We start from the raw sequence: 26,547 nt of genomic DNA on the forward strand, positions 1-26,547 counted from the left end.
TTCCACTGCATTCATCCAAGTCTAAATATAACACACATAAAAACAAAGCATAACAGACAGCCTGACACACTGGCCAAAGCATTGCAGGAAAAAAAGCTACATCTTGACAAACAGGAACGCTGATTAATAACCAGAGAAATCGTCTTCCAATTAGGTAGGAAATCTATGATTTCAGTAAAAACAATTGCCACGTCATATACCACGTCAGCGAAATTGGGTGGCAATCACCTGACATTAGGGCCGCTTTTGGGTGCTCAACAGGCATTGCTACATAATTTTGCACACCAGTAATATCGAGTGTGCATAATCTGAACCAACTCTCCTTACCTCTACATGCTAGTTCAGTTCCTGACCATGTTCCATCTGCTTGGCAACTCCGTATCTCATTTCCACTGGTTTTCACAAATCCAGATGCACACTTCCACACAGCATTACCACCGTAGGTCTTCACAACGCTGACTTGTTGCACTGACGAAGCTGGAACAATTCCTGCACATTCAATAACTTGACACTTTGCCAATGTTCTGCTCCATACACCACTGGACAGGCATACAGTAGTTGATGATACTGAGGACACAGGTGATGATGATGATGATGGTAGTGTATATCCCAGATCACATAGAACCTCCACTACACTACTGTATGTATGGTTAGTAGTGTTCAGAGAGCTATGACTTGTAGGCACAAGACGGGAACACTGGACTGGAGAGCATGTTGGTGTTGAAGAACTCCACTGTCCGGAAGCCAGGCACCAAGATTCCATATTTCCCACTAGTTCAAACCCGTCCATACAGCTGTATTTCACATTGCTGCGATACACAAAACTGCTTCCCTGTACTGAGCCATGTGCTGGTGCTTCAGGTTTACTGCATTCAATGACTGGAGAAGACAGAAGGAAAACATAAACAGCAGCACTGGTTGTGTATGAATGGAACAGGAAATACTGCACATTTCTGACAAGAAACATTCTTGGACGTAAACTACCTTACCATGTTTGTCATGTTAGTGCATACATTATTGTATTCATAGATCCTTCATCACTATTATCTCCATGTTGCAAGTTTTAACTTCACAAACCAGCAACTAATTAGTATCAATATTCTGATGGGGTTCATGCATGTGTGATCCTGCCGTGCTCTGGGGAACCAAGTTTTCAGAATAAAAGGTGAAGTTGCAACTTGGAAGTTGCTCTTCCCTGATCTTTCATGTTGCAGCCAGAGTGTCAGGGTCATTTCTTCTTAAAACTTCGCAGCCCTTAGTGTCCCAATGACCCAAACTGTAAAAAGGATATAATGCTGGTGCAAGTTCACTACACAATGGTTGCACACTGTTGACTTACTGGAACACTGGTGACCATCTCCTCTATATCCAGCATGACATGTACATGTGTATGATGGCTCTTGATTCACACAACGTGCTTTGATGCTACAATCATGCACGGACTTCTCACATTCATCAACATCTGCACATAGCACACACATACACACAACGAGTGAAACTGCAGATCAACCACACAGCTGTTATTTGAAACACACACAACAAATGATACTGCTGAAGGACCACACAGTTGTGTTTCAAGGAAATCTACATACACTGTTCAATATCAGAAACAATTCACCTCACACTTGCTCAGTCTCTAGAGGCTAAGTCACAAACGATCTTTAGTAACTTACCCAAGCAGAGACCAGTATTCACAGACCAGGTTTTATTCCACAAACACTGACTGACAAGTTTCTGCCCACTACCAGCAGCAGCATATCCAGATTGACAGCGGAACATTGCGTAACCGCCAAACGTAACATTCACACTAACCACCAGCATGTTGGTACCAGCAATAGGATCATTACATTCAACTGGGTTACATGTTGGTGGTACATTGTTCCATTTACCATTCCACAGACACTGTAACATACTGGATAATCCCAATAGTGTGAATCCTTCATCACAACGAAATCTCACTACACTGCCATAGGTGAAGTTAGAACTATTGACATGTGACCATGATGATGGAGCTAAGTCAGGACACTGCACATGGTGACAAACTGGTAAGGACCCATTCCATGTACCATCCGCCTGGCACGTCAAGTAACCATGACCACGCATCACGTAACCACGGCTACACATGTACTTCACTGTTTTACTGTATGTATAGTCTGTACCAGACATTACACTGTATGCAGTATGTCCAGGGTGTCCACAGGATTTGGCTGAACAACAAAACGAACATATACATGAAGGAAAATCCAGTAAAATGCACGGGTGAAACACAGAGTGAAGTAGAATCTTGCCAGCAAGATGGGTTCAAAATGAAAATGCTGTCTGCTACATTGTGGTTTTTAATATGCTACAGGACGAAAAAATAATACAATATACATGTAACTTAGGGAGCATCTCATAAGTTCGCACTTATTTTGTAAACGTAATGCATTTCGAATAGACTTTACCCCCTACCTCCCCCCTCTATTCGAAAGTCTTTTCGCACTTTTTCCTTTTTCCTTTTTCCGTGTGGATCTGTGCATGTCCATGCCCATGCATGCCATGGTATGCACATGTACAAAATACATGGATATGAATGTCAAAGTGAATGGCATACAGACTACTTACCATAGTCAGTAGTACCCCATCTACATGTATTATTATTATTATGGAGTACAAGTACAATGAATGACATGTACACGCACATAAACAGAGTTCCTCCGCATCAACTGTGTACTGACTCTGTAAAAGCTGGCCAGGTACACAGTTTGATCAGGCTGGTGTGACATTTGACACCTCTGAGTAGCCTGCATACATGCAGTGTACATGGTGTATGCAAGGTTTAGCTGATCTCCAAACACAGGTACATATCTGAGATGTACACCTAAACACACTCATTTTGCTGAAGCACTAGTGTCCTGATGTAGAACATGCACTGCATGCGCACAGTATGTACACATCCAGAAAATGTGCGAACTGTCATTTTTCTATTCGAAAAGGGCGTTACCCCCCCCCCCCCCTACCCCCGTTCGAAATGCGTTACGTTTAGGAAAAAAATGCGAACTTATGAGATGCTCCCTTACATGGTGTAATGCCAACACCAACACAACACCAACCTTTCTTAGTAGCTGAGTTCAGCCCCAACTCTGGGCGAGCACTACATCCGGTCCGCCATGATAATTTAATTTTTTTAAATTTTTATTTCACCGTCCAATGGCAGAATCCAATGCAAAGGAGCCAGCCATGGCAAGAGAAGGAAATGAATGAAAAAAGGAAAGAACATAATAATTGGAAGAAAAGAGCGCATCAGTGGGTCGGATGGCTTCCACTTAGCTGGTCTGGCTGCCCTAGCTCTAACAAATGCTCTTAGGATTGAGGCATCATGTAGAACGCGAAGTAGTCAAGTGGCTTACCTTTACAGACTTTCCCATCACCATCATAACCTCTCAAACAAACACAATCATGTGCTCCCAGTTTGTTATGGCATAGTGCATACTTGCTACAGTCATGTGACCTTTCCAAACACTCATTCGTATCTATAGCAAAAGAAAGGAACGAACAAACGAACAAACAACCCACGCATAGAAAAGTATGTAGACTGAAATGCAAACGCACACAGAAAAGCATGCAGACAGAGATGAACACACATAAGAATGTCCTGCGACAAACCAATTAGATAGGTACATAAGTAATAATAACTTTGATCAATAGTTCTTTGCACTGACCAACAAGTAAAGGGACTTCAAAGGCATAGAAAAGTACATGTCATCATCGTCATCATTACAGACCTGTACATTGCATTGCTGTTCCACTCCATTCACCATCTGCACCACATATCCGTCGCTCGGTGCCAGAACCATACACAAAACCGTCCGCACATTTCCAAATCAGTAAACCACCATACTCCTCATCACGGTGCACTTCCACAACTGACGTCGGAACCAGATTAACTGGACATTCTACAATTTCACAGTCTGTTAGTTGACCACTCCACACACCTGTTGATAAACATTGGATTTTCTGTACATCACCACCAGTGATTGTTTGATAACCAATGGAGCAACTTGACTTCACTACACTTGTGTATGTTCTATTAGTACTACTCAGATGTGAATGAGCTGGTTCCTTGAGACCAGGACATTGGACAGGATGACATTCTGGTGATGGGGAACTCCATTTGCCATCTACAAGACACCAGACTGATGGCGCACCACTCAGTACAAATCCAGTATTGCAACTGTAAGTTACTGAATTTCCATACGTCCAGCCAATGGCTGACAATGTTCCGTGCACTGGTGTCGTCAGTACTCCGCAGTCAACCTCTAGAACATGAACCATAAGAATAGCACATATCAGCACAAATTAATAAAATATAGAACCTGGTCTGACTATACAGCATAATTATTGGATTATTTGCAAAAACACACATGGATTATATTCCTGGTATTGGTCTCAGTATTCGGAGACAGACAAACGGACAGATGCAGAGACAAAAACAGTATATACAAGATTTCCAAAAAGGACCAAATACCTTACCTTTACAAGAGAATCCATTCCCAGTATACCCAGTGTGACATAGGCATTTGTAAATTCCAGGACTATTCTCACACCGTGCGTGTACACTACATTTGTGTGTGCCAATCAAACATTCATTCACATCTGCATGTGTATAGCGGCAAAAGAGAAAGCAGCGAGAAAACGACAAGACAGAGTCAGAAATTAGGTAAGTTAGCCCAAAGATCTTGTGCTCATACCCTGTTACTGAACAAATCAATGACTTCTCCAATCAGACTGTATTCAATATTCCATCTTCGGACAACAAGCACTAGCTCAAAAACACCAGCTTAGAGTTCAACACAACCGTTTCCAAACTCATCTGAAAAACATCGTAAACACATCTGAACCAAAACAAAAAATGCAAATCACGAATATAGAACCAAAAGAACACCGTACTCACAGGTACGGGAGCACGCAGCTAGAACGATGATACATGTGAGACAATGGTGTAGTGATCAGCCAACAACGACCGCAAGTGCATTCATGAAACAGACAACTAGCCTAGCGGCAGACGCGCACTCATGCTTATGATACAAAGAACCAGCCACTGAGACAGTGCACAAAATAGCAACAAATAAGTAAACTACAAATGCACTACTGCACTAATACAAGGCAGAAACATGATGCACAAATTCGAACACACTAAATCGAACATTTCCTCCCTCTCGAACGAAGTCAACTGAGAGAGAATTCACACAGATATACGCTAGAGACTAGTAGCTAATTATCATATGAAAGACAACAAACTAATCTGCATTCCTAAACACTAGTGCCATAAGGAAACTCACATCAGAGTTCGTCATGCTCATTATCACGCTCTTTTCAGTGTGATGTCATACTACGGCAGACACTTCATCGACACCTTTAGAGCTGGTGGCGGGTACACTGGCCGGTGTAACTGCTTGCTCATCATCTGTAACTTCCAGTGGTATGAGGTTGTGCACCGCGCGTCGGTAAGTCTTCCCCTGGATCACGACATCCACGACTCGCACTACGCCGTCCGGACCCGGGAAGACTTCACTCACGCGGCCAAGAGGCCACTTTCCTCTAGGCGTATCTTTCTTCACAACGAGCAGCACGTCGCCAACTTCCACCGTGCGCTTGTCGCCACGCCACTTCGCGCGTACATTCAGCCGCGGCACGAGCTCCTTCAACTATCTTCGCCACACTTCCAATACCAGCCGTTGAACGTAAAGCCAGCGACGCCGCGGGTTGACCACCTCCTGACGATCGGCATTCTCTTCCATAGCTGTCCTCACATCCATGTGGCCGATAAGGAAGCTCAAAGGAGTCAATGGCCGTAAGTCGGTGGGATCTGATGACACCGTGGACAAGGGTCGGGAGTTGAGGAATGCTTCGGCGTGAACTAGCGCTGTCATGAGTTCCTCATCGGTAATGTCGGCACGTTGCAACACGTTCTGCAGGGCTCTCTTCACCGACTTGACAATCGCCTCGAACACACCACCGAAGTGCGGAGATGCTGGCGGGTTGAAGCGCCAAGTCGCTCCGCGATCAGCCAGATTCGATTCAATCTTGCTGTTGTCCAGGGCAACAACCGCCTCCCTCATTAGCCTCTCCGCAGCCACGAAATTCGTCCCGTTGTCCGAAACCACTTCCATTGGTACACCTCGGCGCTTCACAAATCGGTCGAATGCCATCAGGAAGCCATCGGTGTCCAATGACGTTGCCATCTCGAGATGACAGGCTCTAACTTGCAGGCAGGTAAACACACAAACCCAGCGTTTCACCTGCGGTCGTCCACGGCCTTGCTTTGTGTAGAACGGGCCGCAGTAATCCACTCCAACCTTTGCAAATGGTTGAAGAGGTCCGCTTGTGCGGAAGTCTGGTAGCTGGCCCATGATTAGATGCGCAGCCTTGGCCCATGTGCGCTTACACCGCACACAATCATTCCGATGACGCTTCACGGCTGACTGGCCCTTGACAATCCAATACTTGACAGACAAGTTAGACAGAATGTGATTGACGCCCACAACATGGCCGCATCGGTCATCTTCGTCACTGACGATCAGCTGCGTGACGCGGTGCTTTGACGGTAGAATGACTGGACTCTGAACGCTCGTTGGAAGGTGATGGGCTGTACTCAGACGTCCACCAACCTTCATCATATCGCTCTGTGCATCGAGGTACGGCTTCAGCTTCACGAGGGCACCAGTGCTGATCTCTCTGCCATGACGCAAGGCATCGTAGGACTCGGGGAAGGCTTCCCTCTGCGCATAGCGAATCCAACAATGCCCCGCTTCCTGAAGCTCTGACACGGTGAGCGGCTGAACGGACACCTTCGGTGAATCCTTGGTTCGCCGATAATGGAGGGAGACCAACGTACCGTCGCATGCTGCTGATTGTGCCGATGTTGAGGACTCCTGCGCACAGTGCTTGCCTCTACTAGCACAACGCACAAACCGTCTACCCCAGGCTGAGACTCTCTTCAGACGCGTCCAGTTGGAGTAGTTGTCAGGATGGAGCCTCGGCGATGCTGTGGTGTTAGCAGTGAGACAAGTCGCGCGCTTCAGCTGTCCTGGTAGCTCGCCAAGAACAATGATCTGTCTCTTCGGCCAGTCTACTTCAGACGTCCTCAAGAATGCCGGTCCTGTCCACCACCCCTGTTCTTCAGACAGCTGCTTGGCGGACGCTCCACGAGACGGAAGGTCGGCAGGGTTCAGTTTGCCCGGTACATGCTGCCATTGGCTTGGTGACGACTCCTCCTGGATCTGCGCAACTCGGTTCGCGACCTCTATCTTGAACTTCCTGCTTGATGATCTGATCCAATAAAGGACGTTCATAGAGTCTGTCCAATAATGCCGCCGTTCCACAGGAACGTCAAGTGCCGTAGCTACCTCACCAGCTAGTCGAGCTCCAAGCACAGCACCCTGAAGTTCTAACATGGGAATCGTCTTCTTCCTAATGGGTGACGGACGAGCTTTTGCCATGGCCAGGGACACTCTTGCCAATCCATTTGACAGCTCTTGGCGCGTGTAGACCACCGCCGCATACGCCGAGTCGGACGCATCCGTGAAAATGTGCAGTGACAACGGCTCATCTGATGACGGATCCTTGAAACAGCGTGGAATGGTGATCTTGGCCAACTCTGGGAGCTCGGCAAACCAGCGCTGCCACTTTGCTGTCAACTCATCTTCCATGTGCTCATCCCAGCCTGTGTCCCGGATGCAGGCCTCTTGGAACAGTACACGAGCCCGTACCGTAAAAGGAGCCAGCTGCCCACGAGGATCGCAGAGCCGGCACATCTGCGACAACACACCGCGACGCGTGAACTCAAACTCCTTGGGTTCAGCATAGTGGAAGGTGAAGCAATCCGTCTGGCACGACCATGACACGCCGAGAGTCTTCTGGGTTGGCTCCGCTCCTGCCTCACGATCGGTGATGGCAAGTTCGGTGTTTGCAGCTCGGTCGGCTTCAGGAACAGTTTGGATGACGGCTGACGAGCTGCTGTTCCACTTCCGAATGTGGAATCCTCCTTGATGCAGAAGCGCCTGCATCTCAGCTCGCAACTGAATCGCCTTTTCGTCAGACTTGCAGGACTTCAAGAGGTCGTCGACATAGAAGTTGTCTGCCACACTTCTCACGGCTTCCTTGGACGTTGTGTCAGCAAACCTATTCGCTGTTTCAAGCAGTGCGCATCCTGCCAGGTATGGCGAGGCTTTGATGCCGAATACGAGCCTCAGGAACTCGAACGCTACGAGGTTGCCGTCCTTCTCCCACAGAAATCGATGATAGCACCTGTCTTCAGGTCTCAGCCTGACCTGCAAGAACATTTCCGAGATATCTGCCGCAAGAGCCACGGCATCCTTGCAGAACCGGAGCAGAACATGGACCATGTTATTCTGCAACTTCGGCCCAGCGTACATCAGCTCGTTGATGCTGGGATGGGTCCCGTTTCTAGCCCCTCCGTCGAAGACGATTCTCACTTTGGTAGTTGCCTTGTCTTCTCTAACAACGGCGAAGTGCGGAAGGTAGTTCTGGTTGGCGCTGACGTCTTCCAGAAGTCTGATGTAGCCTTTGCTAAGATAATCCTCCAAGACTGCCGCATACCGTAGCTTGACGTCTGGCTTCCTCTCCAGCATCCGCATGAGGCTGGTCAGCCGGCCATTTGCTAGTTCGAAATTGCTCCGAACCTCTGGTCCAGGTCCACCGCTGTGCCACGGGATGCCGATCTGGAAACGCTCACCGTCATGGCTCAATGTTGCCGCTGTGAGGTCGTCCGCTGCCTTCTCGTCAGGAGTCATTGCGGGCGTATGCGGATGTGGCTGCATTCCCACAGCCTCCAGACTCCAGAACTTCTTCACTAGCTCATCCAGCTCCTCCTCAGCTCCGGAGCTTTGAGAGACGCCGAGTAGAGTAGTGCTGCCACTGCTAGACTTGTTGACAGCATTTGGGCCAAACAGTACCCAACCGAGGCGCGTCTTCCGGGCTGTCGGGCCTCCCTCCGTGGGGCACGCACGCTCCTCAAGAGACGCATGCATCTCTGCCGCGTCTAATCCGATCAACAAGTCGACGGCAGTGCTGGGATCCACCATCGGTGGCAAGCTCTGCAGGTGGCTCCAGCTCGCCTTCTGCTGCTCCCACTCGACGGGTGGCACGGCTGCAGTGATTGTGGGTAGCACCCATGCCTCCAGCTTGCCTTTGTAGGAACCGTCCAGGCTGGCGATAACAAGGCTGGCCTTTTCCGTTTCCCCGACGATAGAGCTGCCTCCGAGCACCGTCGTCTCCATGCGACACTTCTCTGTCGTGATGCCGAGACTTCGAACAAGACCCCCAGTGACATAGCTGGCTGACGAACCCGAGTCCAACAGTGCTGTGGCTTGTGCTGCCGTACTGTTTCCGTGGACTGTCGTCTGAATGGTCATGAAGGCTATGGTGTGGTCGGCACTGGTTGTACAGGCACTGCTGCAGGAGTCTTTCTGCGTCTTCTCGTCAGGTTGGCTGGCCTTCTTCTGCTTGTCGTAGTGCAGCAGACTGTGATGGCCACCTGGGCACTTCTTGCATCCGGCGCTCTTGCACTCCTTCGCAAAATGACCAGGCTGCAGGCATCGCAAACATAGCCCCACCAGCTTCGCCAGGTCCCATCTCTTCTGGACGCCAAGGGTCAGGAAGTTGGAGCAATCTGCAAGAGCATGGCTGCCTCGACACTTCGGGCACGTCCTCCTGTCAGAAGCTGCGGTTCTGGGCTGAGCATAGGCAGCTCTTGATGGTTCAGGCTCCGTCGGCTCGGCTGCCTGACTGGCGTTCGACACCAAGACCCTGTGCTTGCGCTGCTCTCTTTGAGCTGGCTGCTGATCACCGCCAGTTGAGAGGCGTGCATCAACGTGCCTCGACTGATTCACCCGTCTCATCAGCCATTGTGACAACTCCTGGGCATTGCTCCTGTTGTCGTCATGGCAATCCATGTAGCGTGACAGCATGCCACGTGGCAACTTCTGTGTGACCGCTATATACAGCTCCCTGCCTGGCTGCATTCCAGCAGTTGACATGTTCACAATGACATTGCGGAGCTTGACAGCGAGCTTTTGCAGCGACTCAGTGTCTTTCTCCATGACAATTCTGGGCAGACTCATGAGTTCCGTCTGCTGACGTTCTAGCTCGCGCTCACTGCTTCCGTACCAAGCTTCCAACTCCTCCAAGGCCGCTCTATATGCACCAGGCCCATCCAGCACCTCGCATATCAGTTCCTCGGCCTTGCCACCATCTAGCGCCTCTCGTAAGCGAGCCATCTTATAATCCTCGGACACGGAGTAGTCATCATCCACCAGTCTCATAAATCTCTGGCGCCATCTTACGTAGCTCCTCTGCATGCCATCAAATCTGGGCAACTCCAGAGGCTTGACCTGATGTTGATTTATTCCTGCTGGTACTGGTACCTGCACTCTGTCAACCCAGTGTTGCACTCTCCTAGCACTGGCACACTGGTTGGCAGAAGGAGCCTGCAGTCTGGGATCAGCAGCCCTAGCAGTAGGAGTCTCAAAGTATGCACCACGTGCAGCGGCAGCCTCCCGTACAGGTTTGTGTGAGCTGGCAGGCTTGGACCTAGACTTGAATGCAGCTTGCACAGTGTTGGGTGCATGCCTGCTGTCACGGACACTTGAACCTGTCACTCCTGTGGTCAGCTCCGTGCTCTTGTCTGCACTCCGACTTGCACTGGTCTCAGCTGGATCACGAACATGTTCCCTGTCCCCCTTGTGCAACACAGCGGAACTCGGATCTTGAGCACACTGCAGTGACTGCACACGGCTTTCAACAACTACTTTTTTCTCGTCGCTTTTCACTTCATCAGCTCTGTTGGCTGCATGTTCTTCAACGACAAGCACTTCTTCCTCTACGTGCTGCTCTACTAGCACATCACTCCCCTGTAGTTCAACAGCTGCCATAGCTGCACTATCCAGCGGAGCTTGAGGTTGCTTGGGAAGCCCGGTGACACATGTTTTGAATGTCAATCCCGAACTTTCATCGTCTGGTGAGCTCGACTGCGATGTCGATGAGAGAGAGACCTGCGCAGCCTCCATTTCCAGACGAAATATCCTTCTCTCTTGCTCCATTTTTTGCTCCAAGAAGGCTCGCTCCATGCGAGCCATTCTCAGCTCTGCCTGTACAACACTTGCTCGTCGCAACGACGACGCAGACGAGCTGATACTACTGCCAACAACACTGGCTCTGGTTGACACACTGCTTTCAGACACGGAGTCCACGTCCGACAGGCTTCCTGGGCTCAGACGACTTGCGGGTTCATTTCCCTCGTCCTGAAACCGTACAGGCAAGACACCTTGGTTGGATCGCGTACTTCTTCTTGGCGCAGCCATGTCAATCCGGCTCGAAGGACCATATGTTACTGAACAAATCAATGACTTCTCCAATCAGACTGTATTCAATATTCCATCTTCGGACAACAAGCACTAGCTCAAAAACACCAGCTTAGAGTTCAACACAACCGTTTCCAAACTCATCTGAAAAACATCGTAAACACATCTGAACCAAAACAAAAAATGCAAATCACGAATATAGAACCAAAAGAACACCGTACTCACAGGTACGGGAGCACGCAGCTAGAACGATGATACATGTGAGACAATGGTGTAGTGATCAGCCAACAACGACCGCAAGTGCATTCATGAAACAGACAACTAGCCTAGCGGCAGACGCGCACTCATGCTTATGATACAAAGAACCAGCCACTGAGACAGTGCACAAAATAGCAACAAATAAGTAAACTACAAATGCACTACTGCACTAATACAAGGCAGAAACATGATGCACAAATTCGAACACACTAAATCGAACACACCCACTATCGTAGCTAGTCCAGCTAGCAGAAGTTAGTTGCCCATGAAGTATCTAGGAATTATGTTAATTATCTTCAATACTGTGAAGTGCAATTGGAAAGTATGCACACATCAGTGGCCATGCATTGTTCAGTTGGAGCCTGAGCGGTTTAATTATCTATAGCACCATTGCACTCACCAACACAGGAGTCAGATGATGATGACCAATGTCCACTTGAAAGGCATTGTAAAGTGATATTTAGACCATGGCTAGAGTATCCAATATCACACTTGAAAACAGCATGGCCAGAGAACGAATCATTCACCATAACTATGCCGGCATTCGCGATGCTAACACTGCCACATTTCATTGCCTGACATTTCGGTGGAGAGTTACTCCATTCTCCAGTCCACAGGCAGTCAAGCTCAGCTGAACCAACAAGCTCAAATCCACCAGCACATCCAAACATCACCACACTGGAATAGGTAAAGTTGGAGCTGTTACGTTTTGACCAAGCTGGTGTTCTCAGTTCTGGACACAGTACCGGACGACACGTCGGTAAAGTGCCATTCCACTGACCATCAGCCTGACATGACAAGTGTGCTGATCCAGAAGTCATCAGGAATCCTCGTTTACACTCATACTGCAGTGATCGGGAAAAGGTGAAGTTCCAGCCAATACGACTGCAGTACTGAGGAATACCGGGATCTTCACATGATATTGCTGTAGCAACAAGAAGAAGATGAGTTGTGTGAAACTAGGGAATCAAACATTTGAAACCAGAACCGGAACGAGATCGAGATTTTCAACACCCAGAAAAGGAAGGAATGGTGGCAACTATTATAGGACACATAATTACAACTTGTTTCAGTGATAAAAATACAATATTTTCTTACCTGTACACAGCTTCCCATCACCGCCGTAACCATGCCAACACTTGCAGTAATGAGAACCATGGCTGTTATGACAGCGAGCATATACACTACAGTCATGTGACTTTCCACTGCATTCATCCAAGTCTAAATATAACACACCAAAAAATGACAAGAGTGCAAGTTTTGCGTAGCTAAAGTATGTTAACGCGGTGACGTAATGTTTTCACTGTATGCTGATGTCTATCACGCGCGTGTTCGCGCCAGCTCATGGATGCGCCGTTGTGCGCATGCGCAAACTCTCCCAGCAGCTCGCTTTGCATACGTACACCCTTCAGCAGCCTTCGTGCCTGGCTCTCTTTGTTAGTTGCATTGGCTCGCATGACTCTTGCTCCGTGTTTTCAAACTCCGGAGTTCTTCAGTTCTGTTCAGACTTCCTTGTACAAGGTGACATCGTCGTTTCGGTCTCTTGTTGCCTAGTTGTGGTGTCCAGCCCCTGGGCGGGCTGGAATTCTGAGTGCTGTATCCGCGGAGTGGTTTACTCAAATTTTCTCAAATTTTCCCACGCTGAGGCAAGAGATGTCGCGCAGGTCCGCCAGGTCATCTTCTAGCCCCTACGCTAGAGCAACATCCTCCCCTGCTCCTGGAACCACCCAGGCCAGAGCCCCGGCCCAGAACCTCGCGCCGCCTCGTGCTCCTCGTGCTTCGGCTCTACCTGGCCAAGTGCCTCCGTCTCAGTCAATGCCGGCCACCCACCCCAGCCCACGCTGGCGAGCCAGATCTCCGCCGCCGTGGCTGTTGCTATTCAGCCTCTGGCCGACAAGGTTACCCTGCTGGAGCAGGCTGGCGCAGCCCAACTCGCCGGCCCAGGAACTGGCGTAAACTCGGGACTCGCTCATGTTCCGACGTTCAGCGGGGCCTCGCTTTGTGCTGCCGGATCAATCCCCACTGCAGCGCCGGTTTTACCAGTATCAGTACCGGCCGCCAGCCACCCGACACAACAGTGGCCGTCATCTGGAGACCTCCCCGTGGTGCCGCCTCGCCTTCGAGACCGGATTGTGCGAGGTGAGTTCACAGAATTAAGCGATTTGCTGCCTGAATCCCTGGGCTTCGAGGGGGATCATGATGTGATGCAACTCGACGTGGGCGCGGGCCGATCTGTGCAGCTCGTCCCCAAATCTTCCCACCGGCAACCCGCCAAACGACACATCTATGATCTTGCCACATGGGTGGAAGCGTTCACCACATACTCGAGGGTGCTGGCCGACGCCTCACCACAGCTGGCAGGTGATCTCTGGGCGTATCAGGCCATCATTGTCGATGCCAACGTCCGGTTCCACAATGATGCCTGGCTGTCCTACGACCGCAAATTCCGTATGGCCACGGCGTCCCTCCCTCACCGCTATTCCTGGTCCGTCATTGACCCGAACCTGTGGCAGTCTTGTCTCACGGGCCGTGGGCGGCCTCCGTGCCAGCGTTGCTCCATGGTCCATCCAAGTCAGCCCAGCAGCTGCCCCTTTCGTGGGGGGCTCCCAGCCCCAACAGCGCCTACGGGGAGCCAGTTCTCGCACCAGCCTGGCTTTGACGGCAAAGCCATCTGTCGTAATTTCAACTTCGGCAGCTGCTTGCTCTCCCCCTGCTCCAGAGCACACGTCTGCATCCAGTGCCGCGGCCGTCACCCCGCACGCCAATGCTCCAAGTCTGGTGACTCGACCAAGAAATAACTCTCACCCCAGTGGTGACGCTGCTTTACAGGTGCCCACTAGCACGCCTGTTCATGTTCAGCGCTTTATCAATCTTCCCTCTCCTCATCCAAATGCAGTATTTCGCTCTTATGGTTCACAAGGCATGCAGTATGGCTTTCGTATTGGCAGCTTTCGCCCCATTGCATCTTCTGTTATGTCTCCTAATCACTCTTCGGCTTGTGCTTGCCCTGCTGAGGTTACTACTCATCTGCTTAACTGTTGTGACCGCGGAGAAACTGCGGGCCCATTTGCATCTCCGCCATTCCCTCACATGCATATTTCTGGTTTGGGTGCTATCCCGAAGTCTGATGGCAAACTGCGTATCATCCACGACCTCTCGCCCCCTGCCGGCTCGAGTGTGAATGACGGTATATCTCGGGATGAATTCAGCCTGCAGTACGAAACTGTCGATACAGCTATCTCTCTGATCATGCAGGCAGGGTGTGGCGCTCTTTTGACGAAGGTCGACAGGAATGCATTCCGTCTCTGTCCTGTTGCCCCCTGTGACTGGCCTTTTCTGGGCATCTTCTGGCAGGGACAATTCTATCATGACAAAGTGCTACCATTTGGATTGCGTTCTGCACCATACATATTCGATAAATTCGCCACAGCAGTCCAGTTTATTCTCGAGGATGCATGCCACCTAAGCCAATTACTCCCCTACCTGGACGACTTTCTGAACGTTAGTCCGCCCCACCTGCCCGTTGCGTAACATCATCGCTCACATATCTTAGACATGCTCCGCTATTTGCAGATACCGGTGGCCTCTGAGAAAGTCGAAGGCCCATCCACATGTCTCACCTTCCTCGGCCTGGAGCTGGATTCGCTGACGTTTGAGATCCGGTTACCGTCCGCCAAACATGGGGCGTATCTCGGCAAAGTCAACGGCCTCCTTCAATCAGGCATGGCGTCCCGGCGCGAACTCGCCTCCGTGTTGGGCAATCTCTCGTTCGCGGCCCGGGCTATTCCTGTCGGTCGTACCTTCCTGAGGCGCCTGTACGACCTTGACCGTGCAACAAGCAACCTTCCAAAGCACAAGGTTCTCTCTGGCAATAGCACCGTCATCCAGGAGGACATACTCAGCTTCAGAGCGGCGGTACCTGGATTTCTGTCAGCAGCATGGCGTTGTGGCCCTGCCTGGAAGCGACGTTCCACTGTGCTACTACGCAGCCCTCCTCATGCGCACACTGCGGCCGGCCTCGGTTCGCACATATATGTCAGCCATCTGGAACTTACATGTCGAAATTGGCCTCGAGTACCCGAATCAGCCGACGTCCCTGCTGTCACGAGTGTTAAGAGGCATAGCCCGTTCGTCGGGACCTGGCCGCCCTCGTTTGCCTATCACAACACCCATCCTCCGGCAACTCTGCCAACGCCTCCAAGTTTCCTCCATGCGGCACTCAGTTGACCAGGCAATGCTGCAGTGCGCCTTCACCCTGGCCTTTTATGGCTTCCTGCGCTGTGGTGTGAGCTCACCTCGTTGACGTTTGGCAACGTGGCCCTGGACCAACAATCATTTCGTATCACCATCACGCTGCTGCAATCAAAGACGGATCCGGACGGTAGGGGCACGGTAGTCCACGTGGGCGGCTGTACCGATGTCATCAGCTGCCCGGTTACGGCGATGGTGCGGTACCTGACGGCAGTGCCGGCAGAGTCCCAATCTCCTAGAGATCAGCTGCTCGTCTACCACAATGGCCAGCCTCTGACACGAGCGGACGTCACGAGGGAGGTGCGGACCCTCCTACCGCTTTGTGGGATTACAGATCCGTCCAGCTATGCTAGCCACTCATTCCGGATCGGAGCAGCCACGTCTGCAGCTATCGCAGGCGTACCAGAGCACGTGATCCGCCATATGGGGCGATGGCGCAGCGACGCCGTGCTGCGCTATATCCGTGTTGAGCCATCCGAGGTGCGGCTAGTATCAGAGAAGCTAGCCACAGTGAGTGACTGACCAGTAGCGCTGCACCTTGACGAATGTCTCCTCTGGTATACATACCAACTCTCAGTACCGCTATCGGTACCTAGATTTCTTGACTGCTAGCAGCTCCTGCTATACTCCTCGTTCAATGCTCGCGTTATTTCTGAGCACTGACTTATTTGGTTGGCCCACCAGGGTAACTAGCTTGGGCACTGAACTCTCAGTAGCTGGCAGCATTCTCTCTACTCTCCCGAATCACTCTATTCGGTTACTGCCCTTGGCAGGTCAGCCGCCATTTCGGTCTCACTCCGAATCACTCTATTCGGTTACTGCCCTTGGCAGGTCAGCCGCCATTTCGGTCTCACTCTCGGTCCCCGCCTCTGTCGGGTCGGCCGCCTCCATGGTTACACACTGCCAGCTCCTTCGCCCAGTTACCCTGTGGTGCCAACCAACTACTGCTGTGTCTGTGTGTGGGTCGTGTATGCCTCCGCGTACGGAGCATGCGTTAATGCAAGTTTTGCGTAGCTAAAGTATGTTAACGCGGTGACGTAATGTTTTCACTGTATGCTGATGTCTATCACGCGCGTGTTCGCGCCAGCTCACGGATGCGCCGTTGTGCGCATGCGCAAACTCTCCCAGCAGCTCGCTTTGCATACGTACACCCTTCAGCAGCCTTCGTGCCTGGCTCTCTTTGTTAGTTGCATTGGCTCGCATGACTCTTGCTCCGTGTTTTCACCCACCCACCCACACCGACTTCATTGTGTTACAATTCTCATTCTGTAGCACCCCGCTTATACTACTAACCTCATTCGTCTTCCAAACTCACTCTGCTAAACAAAAACAAGCAGGGATTGGGCACTGAACTCTCAGTAGCTGGCAGCATTCTCTCTACTCTCCCGAATCACTCTATTCGGTTACTGCCCTTGGCAGGTCAGCCGCCATTTCGGTCTCACTCCGAATCACTCTATTCGGTTACTGCCCTTGGCAGGTCAGCCGCCATTTCGGTCTCACTCTCGGTCCCCGCCTCTGTCGGGTCGGCCGCCTCCATGGTTACACACTGCCAGCTCCTTCGCCCAGTTACCCTGTGGTGCCAACCAACTACTGCTGTGTCTGTGTGTGGGTCGTGTATGCCTCCGCGTACGGAGCATGCGTTAAATGATATTATGATAAAAAACGGACCATTACCGTATTTCCCCGATTATAGGTCGCACTCGATTGTAAGTTGCACCCCCATTTCCAGGTCCATGTCATTATCTTTTTGATATATTCTCTCAGTAGTAAGTCATGCTCGATTATAAGTCGTACCCCCTTGGTTCACCCTGAAGCTAAGTGTAAAAAGGTGCGACTTGTATTCGGGGAAATACGGTATGTTTTTACTGACAGATCGGTGGGTTATACTGCACAGAAATGTATAGAATTATCACGCTTCACCCAGTAAATTGACTCCTCTTTCAACATACCATGAATTTCAAAACATGATGATTCCAATCTCCTAGTGACTATCTCCTTACCTCTACATGCTAGTTCAGTTCCCGACCATGTTCCACCTGCTTGGCAACTCCGTATCTCATTTCCACTGGTTTTCACAAATCCAGATGCACACTTCCACACAGCATTACCACCGTAGGTCTTCACAATGCTGACTTGTTGCACTGACGAAGCTGGAACAATTCCTGCACATTCAATAACTTGACACTTTGCCAATGTTCTGCTCCATACACCACTGGACAGGCATACAGTAGTTGATGATACTGAGGACACAGGTGATGATGATGATGATGGTAGTGTATATCCCAGATCACATAGAACCTCCACTACACTACTGTATGTATGGTTAGTAGTGTTCAGAGAGCTATGACGTGTAGCTACAAGACGGGAACACTGGACCGGAGAGCATGTTGGTGTTGAAGAACTCCACTGTCCCGAAGCCAGGCACCAAGATTCCAGATTTCCCACTAGTTCAAACCCGTCCATACAGCTGTATTTCACATTGCTGCGATACACAAAACTGCTTCCCTGTACTGAGCCATGTGCTAGTGCTTCAGGTTTACTGCATTCAATGACTGGAGAAGACAGAAGGAAAACATAAACAGCAGCACTGGTTGTGTATGAATGGAACAGGAAATACTGCACATTTCTGATAAGAAACATTCTTGGACGTAAACTTCTTTACCGTGTTGGTGAGGTTAGTGCATACATTCTTCAATTCATCACTCTGATACAACTGTTCTCCTCCGTTTTGCATGCCCATGCCACACCAAACACCTACCGATTAGTGGATGCATGAGTACTCCTGCTGCTCTAGACAACAATGTATTCACAGCTTAATGTGAACATAGCTTTATCTTTGAAGTGGCCAGTTTCTTCGAATACTTCCAACACTCCCCCCCCCCCCCCAAGAGAAAAGACATACTGACTGCTGGTGTGCGTTCACAACACAATGGTTGTACACTGTTGACTTACTGGAACACTGGTGACCATCTCCTCTATATCCAGCATGACAGGTACATGTGTATGATGGCTCTTGATTCACACAACGTGCATTGATGCTACAACCATGTAAAGACTTCTCACATTCATCAACATCTGCTCATAGCACACATACACACAACCAGTGAAACTGCAGATCAACCACACAGCTGTTGTTTGAAACACACACAACAAATGATACTGCTGAAGGACCACACAGCTGTGGTTTAAGGAAATCTATATACAGTCGTCCCTCTCTAATCCGGCACTTGTTTATCCGGAACCCTTGCCAACCGGCGCACTTTCTGACGAAACCGATTTTTTTCGTTCAATTCCTACATCTTAATCCGGCACTTGAATTCCGCCTCCGGCAGTGACTTTTTGAAACGAATCGCTCAAATTGCACGTAGTTTGATTTCATAATCCGGCAGTCGTAAATCGCGTACCGCACAGGTGCACTTCAGGCTAGGCCAGTCTGGTCAATGTTGTCCAGGAGACAACGGCAGTCAACCATACTTTCTTATTTTACTATTTTTAGCAAGGAGTAGTGTCCTGCCAATTTTCAGGTGTGTGTGTGTGTGTGTGTGCGTGTGTGTGCAAGAGTACATGTGAACATGTTCTCTGTTTTACTTTATCACTTTATCACTGTGTATATCCCCGGAGAACAATTGAGAATATAAAGCCGTGCACCAAATACTTGGGTCGACACGGAAAAACCCTGCGTTTTGACGTACATATGATACATGCATGCAATTGGGTAGGGCCGGGTCAGAGGGCAGGATTTCTTAATCCAGCACCCTCGTTAATCCAGCAGCAAACGCCGTAGCAAAAGGTGCCGGATTAGAGAGGGACGACTGTACATGCTTGGAAGCGGAAGGATTTTTTCCAACTGTGCTGCGACCCACAGTTAATTGGGAACTCGTGGCCTGGCATGAGTAATACATGGATGTGGCAAATGGGATCGAGGCCTTTGGCCTCTGGTTGGTGGATCTGATCTATCCTCCCCCACCGTTTAGGAGCCGCATCTGACGCCTGATCATGGGGTGGTGGCGTCCCACGGAAGCGGAAAGGTGGTTCTTGACCAGGGAGTTGTACGACTCCTTGTTCTTGACCTGCCCGGTACGCGAACCCCGTCGAATTTATATACATGTACATTGTTCAATATCAGAAAACCTCACCTCACACCTGCTCACTCTCTAGAGGCTAAATCACAAACTATCTTTAGTCACTTACCCAAGCAAAGACCGGCATTCAAAGACCAGGTCTTGTTCCAAAAACACTGACTGACAAGTTTCTGCCCACTACTAGCAGCATATCCAGATTGACAGCGGAACATTGCGTAACCGCCAAATGTAACATTCACACTAACCACCAGCATGTTTGTAGCAGCAATAGGATCATTACATTCAACTGGTTTACATGTTGGTGGTGCATTGCTCCATTTACCATTCCACAGACACTGTAACATACTGGATAATCCCAATAGTGTGAATCCTTCATCACAACTAAATCTCACTACACTGCCATAGGTGAAGTTAGAACTATTGACATGTGACCATGATGATGGAGCTAAGTCAGGACACTGCATACGGTGACAAACTGGTAAGGACCCATTCCATGTACCATCCGCCTGGCACGTCAAGTAACCATGACCACGCATCACGTAACCACGGCTACACATGTACTTCACTGTCTTACTGTATGTATAGTCTGTACCAGACATTACACTGTATGCAGTATGTCCAGGGTGCCCACAGGATTTGGCTGAACAACACAAACACATTGTAGACAAGAACGTTCCAGTACAATGCATGGGTGCACCACAAAGTCAAGCGGAATCTTGCCAGCAAGATCATTTCATGTGTACTAGTAATTGTGTTCTCTGCTACATTGTGGTTTGTAATATGCTAAGCAAGGAACATAATTAAATACCATATACATCCACCTTACGTGGTGGGACGACTTTACCAAAATTTCTTTCTTAGTAGCTGAGTTCATTCACAACTCCGGCCTAGCACTGTACCTAGTCTGCAATGATAATGGTTTCCATTTGGCTGGTCTGGATGCCATAGCTCTATCAAATGCCTTCATCCTAGGTACATGTACATCGTGTAAGACAAAAGCACCACTTGGCTTACCTTTGCAGACTTTCCCATCACCATCATAACCTCTCATACAAATACAATCATGTGCTCCCAGTTTGTTATGGCATAGTGCATACTTGCTACAGTCATGTGACCTTTCCAAACACTCATTCGTATCTATAGCAACGACAACAAACAAACAAACAAACAACACACATAGAAAAGTAGACAGACAGAGATGCACACACATATGAAAAATATGCACAATATAGACAGGTACTAAGACATGCAATAATGCCGTTGATCAACAGATATTTGCACTGATCCAGGTATAGGAACTTCAAATTCATAGAAAAGCACAGGATGTGACTTGTCGTGACCATTATCATCATTCTCATCATTACATACCTGTGCATTGCAATGCTGATCCACTCCATTCACCATCTGCACCACATTTCCGTTGCTCGGTGCCAGAACCATACACAAAACCGTTCGCACATTTCCAAATCAGTAAACCACCATACTTCTCATCACGTTGCACTTCCACAACTGATGCCGGAACCAGAAGAACTGGACATTCTACAATTTCACAGTCTGTTAGTTGACCACTCCACACACCTGTTGATAAACATTGGATTTTCCGTACATCATCACCAGTGATTGTTTGATAACCAATGGAGCAACTTGACTTCACTACACTTGTGTATGTTCTATTAGTACTACTCAGATGTGAATGAGCTGGTTCCTTGAGACCAGGACATTGGACAGGATGACATACTGGTGATGGGGTACTCCATTTGCCATCTTCAAGACACCGAACTGATGGCGAACCACTCAGTACAAACCCCGTATTGCAACTGTATGCTGCTGCTTTGCCGTACGTCCAGCCAATGGCTGACAATGTTCCGTGCACTGGTGTCGTCAGTACTCCGCAGTCAACCTCTGGTACAGGGAGAACACAGACAGATTTCACAAAACTCAATAGAACCGTCAGTAGTACGAGAAAAGCACCTATCAGTATCTAGACTCAAGAAACTGAACGGGTTACAGGTCCCGTGGCTGTGTACGGTGCTCTCCATATACAATAATGACACACTTCTCTTCTTCTAGCACATCTGCCTGCCTATAACTGCTGGACAGAAGTTCGCGAGAGAGCTGACGAGCAGTAAGAGGAAAACACTTGGCGCAATATTAAACTTGCCAAGACCATTGCATGCCCTCTATTTTCCTGACCAGAAAGAATAATGCCAGGAGCAAAAACGAGACATGGTACGCCCAGCTGAAGAGCATAAACAATGAGGGAAACAGTTATCGCATATCTACTGTAAGACATGTTATTATTATAACGAGTCGCAAATTTAACGATTGTCCAAAATTCATAGGTTAACGAGAAGATATGTTAACGATCTTGCAGTATTCCGGCATATCCACACACAACATATATGAAGCAGTACGGCCTCAACGGCTCTTATTATAACGAAGAAATGTCATCCGTTAAAACGTTAGATTTACTTCCTCGTTATATAATTATACATGTCTTACAGTACCCACTCACGAGATGTCGCAGCTGCTCGCAGCAAGAAAGAAAAAATAGATAGATGACCCATACAGCAACTACCACCACGACAAACTGCAGCAAAGCCATGCAAACTGGCAAGGTTTCTCTTCACCACCAAACATGCTGAGCTAATGACCTGAGCAAGCCGAGTCGCTTTGCATGTGAACTACATAAAGCCACAGTGTTCTTCTGGCTCAGCTTGTGCATCTGCACTGCCCATTTCAACGAGAGCATATTATAAGGGATAGTCATCGATCCCATTTTGAAGTGCTTTGTTCGCACTCCGTTTAAATCTAACCAGAGGGTAAGCAGCAACATTCGGCCGTTGATAGTTTCTACGCTGACATTTGCCACCGCCATTGCGCTCTGTGGCTGACCACATACATACAATCACTCACTTGCCCACAACCTTTAAAAACCTTTCCCTAGTCCTTTTAAATATCTGTTTCTGGATTTTTGGCAAGCAAGAACTGCTCGGCTACTCTCCTCTCATCTTCTTGTCCTGCAAGAATCTCTTATGTTTTTGAGAGCCCCATGTGCACACACCCTACGTACAGAGACACACCTAAAAACAGATTAGTTTTCCTGCGGCGCACTGTCCTGTGGCTGGCCGGTTAAAAATAGCAGAGGAATTGTGGTACCTGCCACTATGCCTTGGCGCCTGGTGTTCTCCTGAACATCTTGACTGCGATGGAACAAGTTTTGGCAGTACATGCAAATGATGCGGGTACACACACACAACGAATTCAAGAAAGGCTTCGGAATGTAACAAACTTTAGGTGTACAACCATGTCAAACAAAACATGCATTCAAAATGCACCATCACACAAGAGAGAAGATGCTCCAAGTATATGTAGGATGGAAACCAATGAGTCTCACCAGAGCAAGCAAATCCAGAGCCAGTGAATCCAGCTGTACAGGTGCAAATATAGCTGCCAGCGGTATTACTGCATTCAGTATGCACACTACACTTGTGTGTGCCGGTAGTACACTCATCCACATCTGAAGTATAGAGGAAACAGGGGAGAAAGAGAGAGAGAGAGAGAGAGAGAGAGAGAGAGAGAGAGAGAGAGAGAGAGAGAGAGAGAGGAGGGAGGGAGGGAGGGAAGGAGGGACGGAGGGAGGGAGGGAGGGAGGGACGGAGGGAGGGACGGAGGGACGGAGGGAGGGAGAGAGAGGGAGAGAGAGAGAGAGAGAGAGAGAGAGAGAGAGAGAAAGAGGGAGAGAGAGAGATGAAAACAGAGTTCAAGGCGGGACAGCCATACACAACTATACGGCACAGTCACTACAATCACCGTACTGAGCAATACACAGAGATAGAGATAGACCCATACGGTGGCATGGTTTAACCCTAAGCTTGGAGCAGAGGATAGTTGAAGAAGTACAAGTACTGTGCATATAATAGAGCAAAAGAGTACAATATCACATACCTTTGCAGTCATGTTTCAGTGATGACCACTGTCGATCGCTCTGACAGATCTTGACAAGCCTGGCTTCCGCCGAGAATCCTGCCTTGCAACTAAACACGGCTAATCCGAGGTATGAAGCATTGCTGCTGGTCAGAAGAGAGTGTTTGGGATAGGTGAGCGCTGCCATGGAACATGTAACGGGATGGCAGACCGGAGTGGACGCGCTCCACTTGCCCGTCGACAAGCAGCGCAGCAGGGACGACCCATACAGTTGGAAACCGCGTGCACACGTGTACTGAGTGACGGTATTGTAGACAGTGTCGGTGGACGTTTGCTGAGCCCAAGTCACCTGGCGCAGGGGTGAGCAGTGAACAGACTTGCATGCTGGCAGTGGATCATCCCAGGTACCGTCCGCCAAGCAGTGCACCTTGACATAGGAGATGCCACTGAACACGGTGCGGCCACTCAGATAGTACCCAGCCATACAGTTTACATAGATGGTAGTGCCGTACATCCTCAGGAGAGTGCTGATAAGTAAGCCCGTAGACAAGGTGAGCACTGGACACTCTACAACGGTACATTTTCCCAGCACATTAGTCCACTTGCCATCGTCAGAGCAGTAGACAGTCATGCCGCCAGAACTGCGGTAACCAGACAGGCAACGGTAGGTGGCTGAACCCCTGTATGTCACTGAGGTGAGCGTGTAAGCGGCGTTAGCAAGTGGCACGGGAAGACCACATGTCACAACTGCAATTACGCAAACAACACAACACGGCGGCCATCACAACTACACACCTGTTTAAATACGTTGAGCACGCTCTTAGGTTACTACTACAGACTGCTGCGTACAAGTAAATAGCAGTTGTGAAATCTGAGGGAGAGAATTCCACACAGATACAGATACAGATACATGGCATGGCAAACCCTTCAATACACTAGTCTTCCATGGGGCATGCCCACACAAGGTAGGGACTAATACAGGCAAGCACAAGGAGGGAAGTTTCCCCTTCGCATGACATGACAATACAACGCAATGTGCAGTCCATATTGTGTTCAGTGTTCGTTGTTTCAGGTCTAGAATCGGTGCATTATTTTGGTGGCGAGGGGGGGGGGGGGCACATATCCTTCCCTGAGCTGGATCCTGAATCCAGCTAGCCATGTTTCTTATAGAATCAATAATTGACATAGTCAACAAGACAAGCAATATACTCCACAGAGCAAACACTTTAGAGGCACTGACCTTTGCACAAGAATGAGAAGTCTGTAAACTTGCCAGTCTCCAAGCATGTAGAGGAAATTTGCATTGGCGACACGCCCAGTGCAGCGAAGGTGAACCCCTTGTCACAGCTGGCCATCACCTTGCCAAGGTACGTAGCATTAGTGGAGACAATGTGGGCGCTCACTGGTAGCTTGGGCATCGTGGAGCACTTCACGGGTGTGCACACTGGTGGATTGCCACTCCACTTGCCATCATACTTGCATACTAAGAGGTGAGCACCTTCAAGGGAAAACCCCTTGGGACAAGAATATGACACAGATTTGCTGTAGGTGAAATCTGTACCACTGCGTGAGAGATATGGTCCTGAGCCAGGATCACCGCAGGATACAGCTGCACATAGCCAACAAAAGATGACAGCAAACAAGGAGAAGCATGATCAAGGAGATGCCGTCATCGAAAACATATAATTTGGGAGGGGGAGAGAGAGAGAGAGAGAGAGAGAGAGAGAGAGAGAGAGAGAGAGAGAGAGAGAGAAGCCGAAGGCAAAACCATCCACACCATAGTGCTCAGTACCCTAATGCACTGGAAAATACTGATTCGAGGATCCATCAAACTTGATTAGTAATACAGAAACAAGTTAAGAAGATGATTGTGACATCGACAGCAGCAACAGCTGCAGAGGCAAGCCAACTGTGAAAATGATAACAATAGCAATCATGAGCAAAACCATGTGTGCCTTCGTACGTACCTTTGCAAGACAATCCCGTTCCTGACCACTTTGCAGAGCTGAGGCAGGTGCGCACGACATCACCACCACCACCGCGAGCATATCCAATCTTGCAAGTCACCACAAGTCGTCCAGTGTAGGTACGATTGACGGACACCAGAACGGTGACGTCGTCAATACTGGGCAAGCTGCACACTACCGGCGTGCATTTCGGCACGGACGCACTCCACTTACCGCCGAACAAGCAATTGATTGACCAGCTCCCGTACCGCGTGAAGCCAGTCGGACAGGCAAAATACACGGTGGTGCCCACGCCTCTCTTGTCCAGGCTGGAAGCAATGACGTACGGTTCTAGCGTCAGCTTGGGACATGATGTCAGCGTGCACTTTGGCGTGGTTGCGCTCCACTTCCCCGACGAAAAGCAATCGATTTCCGATGCTCCGTCCAGTGTATAGCCAACAAGGCAGGAGAACGTGACGACATTGCCGTAGTTGAAGAATAATCCAAACCTTAATCCGGAGCTGGGCCAACCTGGATCGCCACAGTTAACCACTGTAAGACAAAACGGAAATAAAAATAAGAAAACAGTTTTGCTGGCACCGCTGGAACAGATTATTGATTTAAAAAATCTTCGATTAAGACTAGAGTGAATTAGCGACGAGGGGACAATAGTATTGATTGCACTTGTAAGACTAGAATGTCAACACTTGAGCCCGGGAG

General features: G+C 49.2%; 2 protein-coding genes across 2 annotated transcripts in view; one reads left to right on the top strand and one right to left on the bottom strand.

Moving 5' to 3' along the window:
• Nucleotide 1: 1 nt before the first annotated feature.
• LOC135817042 (sushi, von Willebrand factor type A, EGF and pentraxin domain-containing protein 1-like) overlaps nt 2–26,547 on the bottom strand; it is a gene marked incomplete at its 3' end in the record, with an annotated part of 38,680 nt that continues 12,134 nt past the window's right edge. The window contains exons 7-24 of the mRNA XM_065330144.1: nt 25,849–26,379; nt 25,122–25,490; nt 23,903–24,628; nt 23,352–23,474; nt 21,323–21,856; nt 20,969–21,091; nt 20,064–20,594; nt 18,825–18,947; nt 17,873–18,424; nt 12,720–12,842; nt 12,022–12,546; nt 4,513–4,635; nt 3,765–4,298; nt 3,390–3,512; nt 1,674–2,207; nt 1,340–1,462; nt 328–879; nt 2–21 (exon numbers count right to left, since the gene is read on the bottom strand). Coding sequence (XP_065186216.1) covers nt 2–21; nt 328–879; nt 1,340–1,462; nt 1,674–2,207; nt 3,390–3,512; nt 3,765–4,298; nt 4,513–4,635; nt 12,022–12,546; nt 12,720–12,842; nt 17,873–18,424; nt 18,825–18,947; nt 20,064–20,594; nt 20,969–21,091; nt 21,323–21,856; nt 23,352–23,474; nt 23,903–24,628; nt 25,122–25,490; nt 25,849–26,379 — 6,269 coding nt within the window. The remainder of the gene's footprint in view (nt 22–327; nt 880–1,339; nt 1,463–1,673; nt 2,208–3,389; nt 3,513–3,764; nt 4,299–4,512; nt 4,636–12,021; nt 12,547–12,719; nt 12,843–17,872; nt 18,425–18,824; nt 18,948–20,063; nt 20,595–20,968; nt 21,092–21,322; nt 21,857–23,351; nt 23,475–23,902; nt 24,629–25,121; nt 25,491–25,848; nt 26,380–26,547) is intronic.
• On the top strand, nt 13,662–17,513 carry LOC135818519 (uncharacterized). Its single transcript, XM_065331907.1, has 2 exons — nt 13,662–16,645; nt 16,704–17,513. Exon 1 carries the CDS (start codon nt 13,908–13,910, stop codon nt 15,150–15,152), a length of 1,245 nt encoding a protein of 414 aa, XP_065187979.1. The 5' UTR covers nt 13,662–13,907; the 3' UTR covers nt 15,153–16,645; nt 16,704–17,513.

This window comes from Sycon ciliatum, chromosome 5, assembly GCF_964019385.1.
Source record: "Sycon ciliatum chromosome 5, ocSycCili1.1, whole genome shotgun sequence".
NCBI classification, from domain to species: Eukaryota; Metazoa; Porifera; class Calcarea; order Leucosolenida; family Sycettidae; genus Sycon; species Sycon ciliatum.

Bases quoted from the DNA above. Each gene is read 5' to 3' on its own strand.
- LOC135818519 (XM_065331907.1), top strand. From the start codon at position 13,908: ATGATCTTGCCACATGGGTGGAAGCGTTCACCACATACTCGAGGGTGC.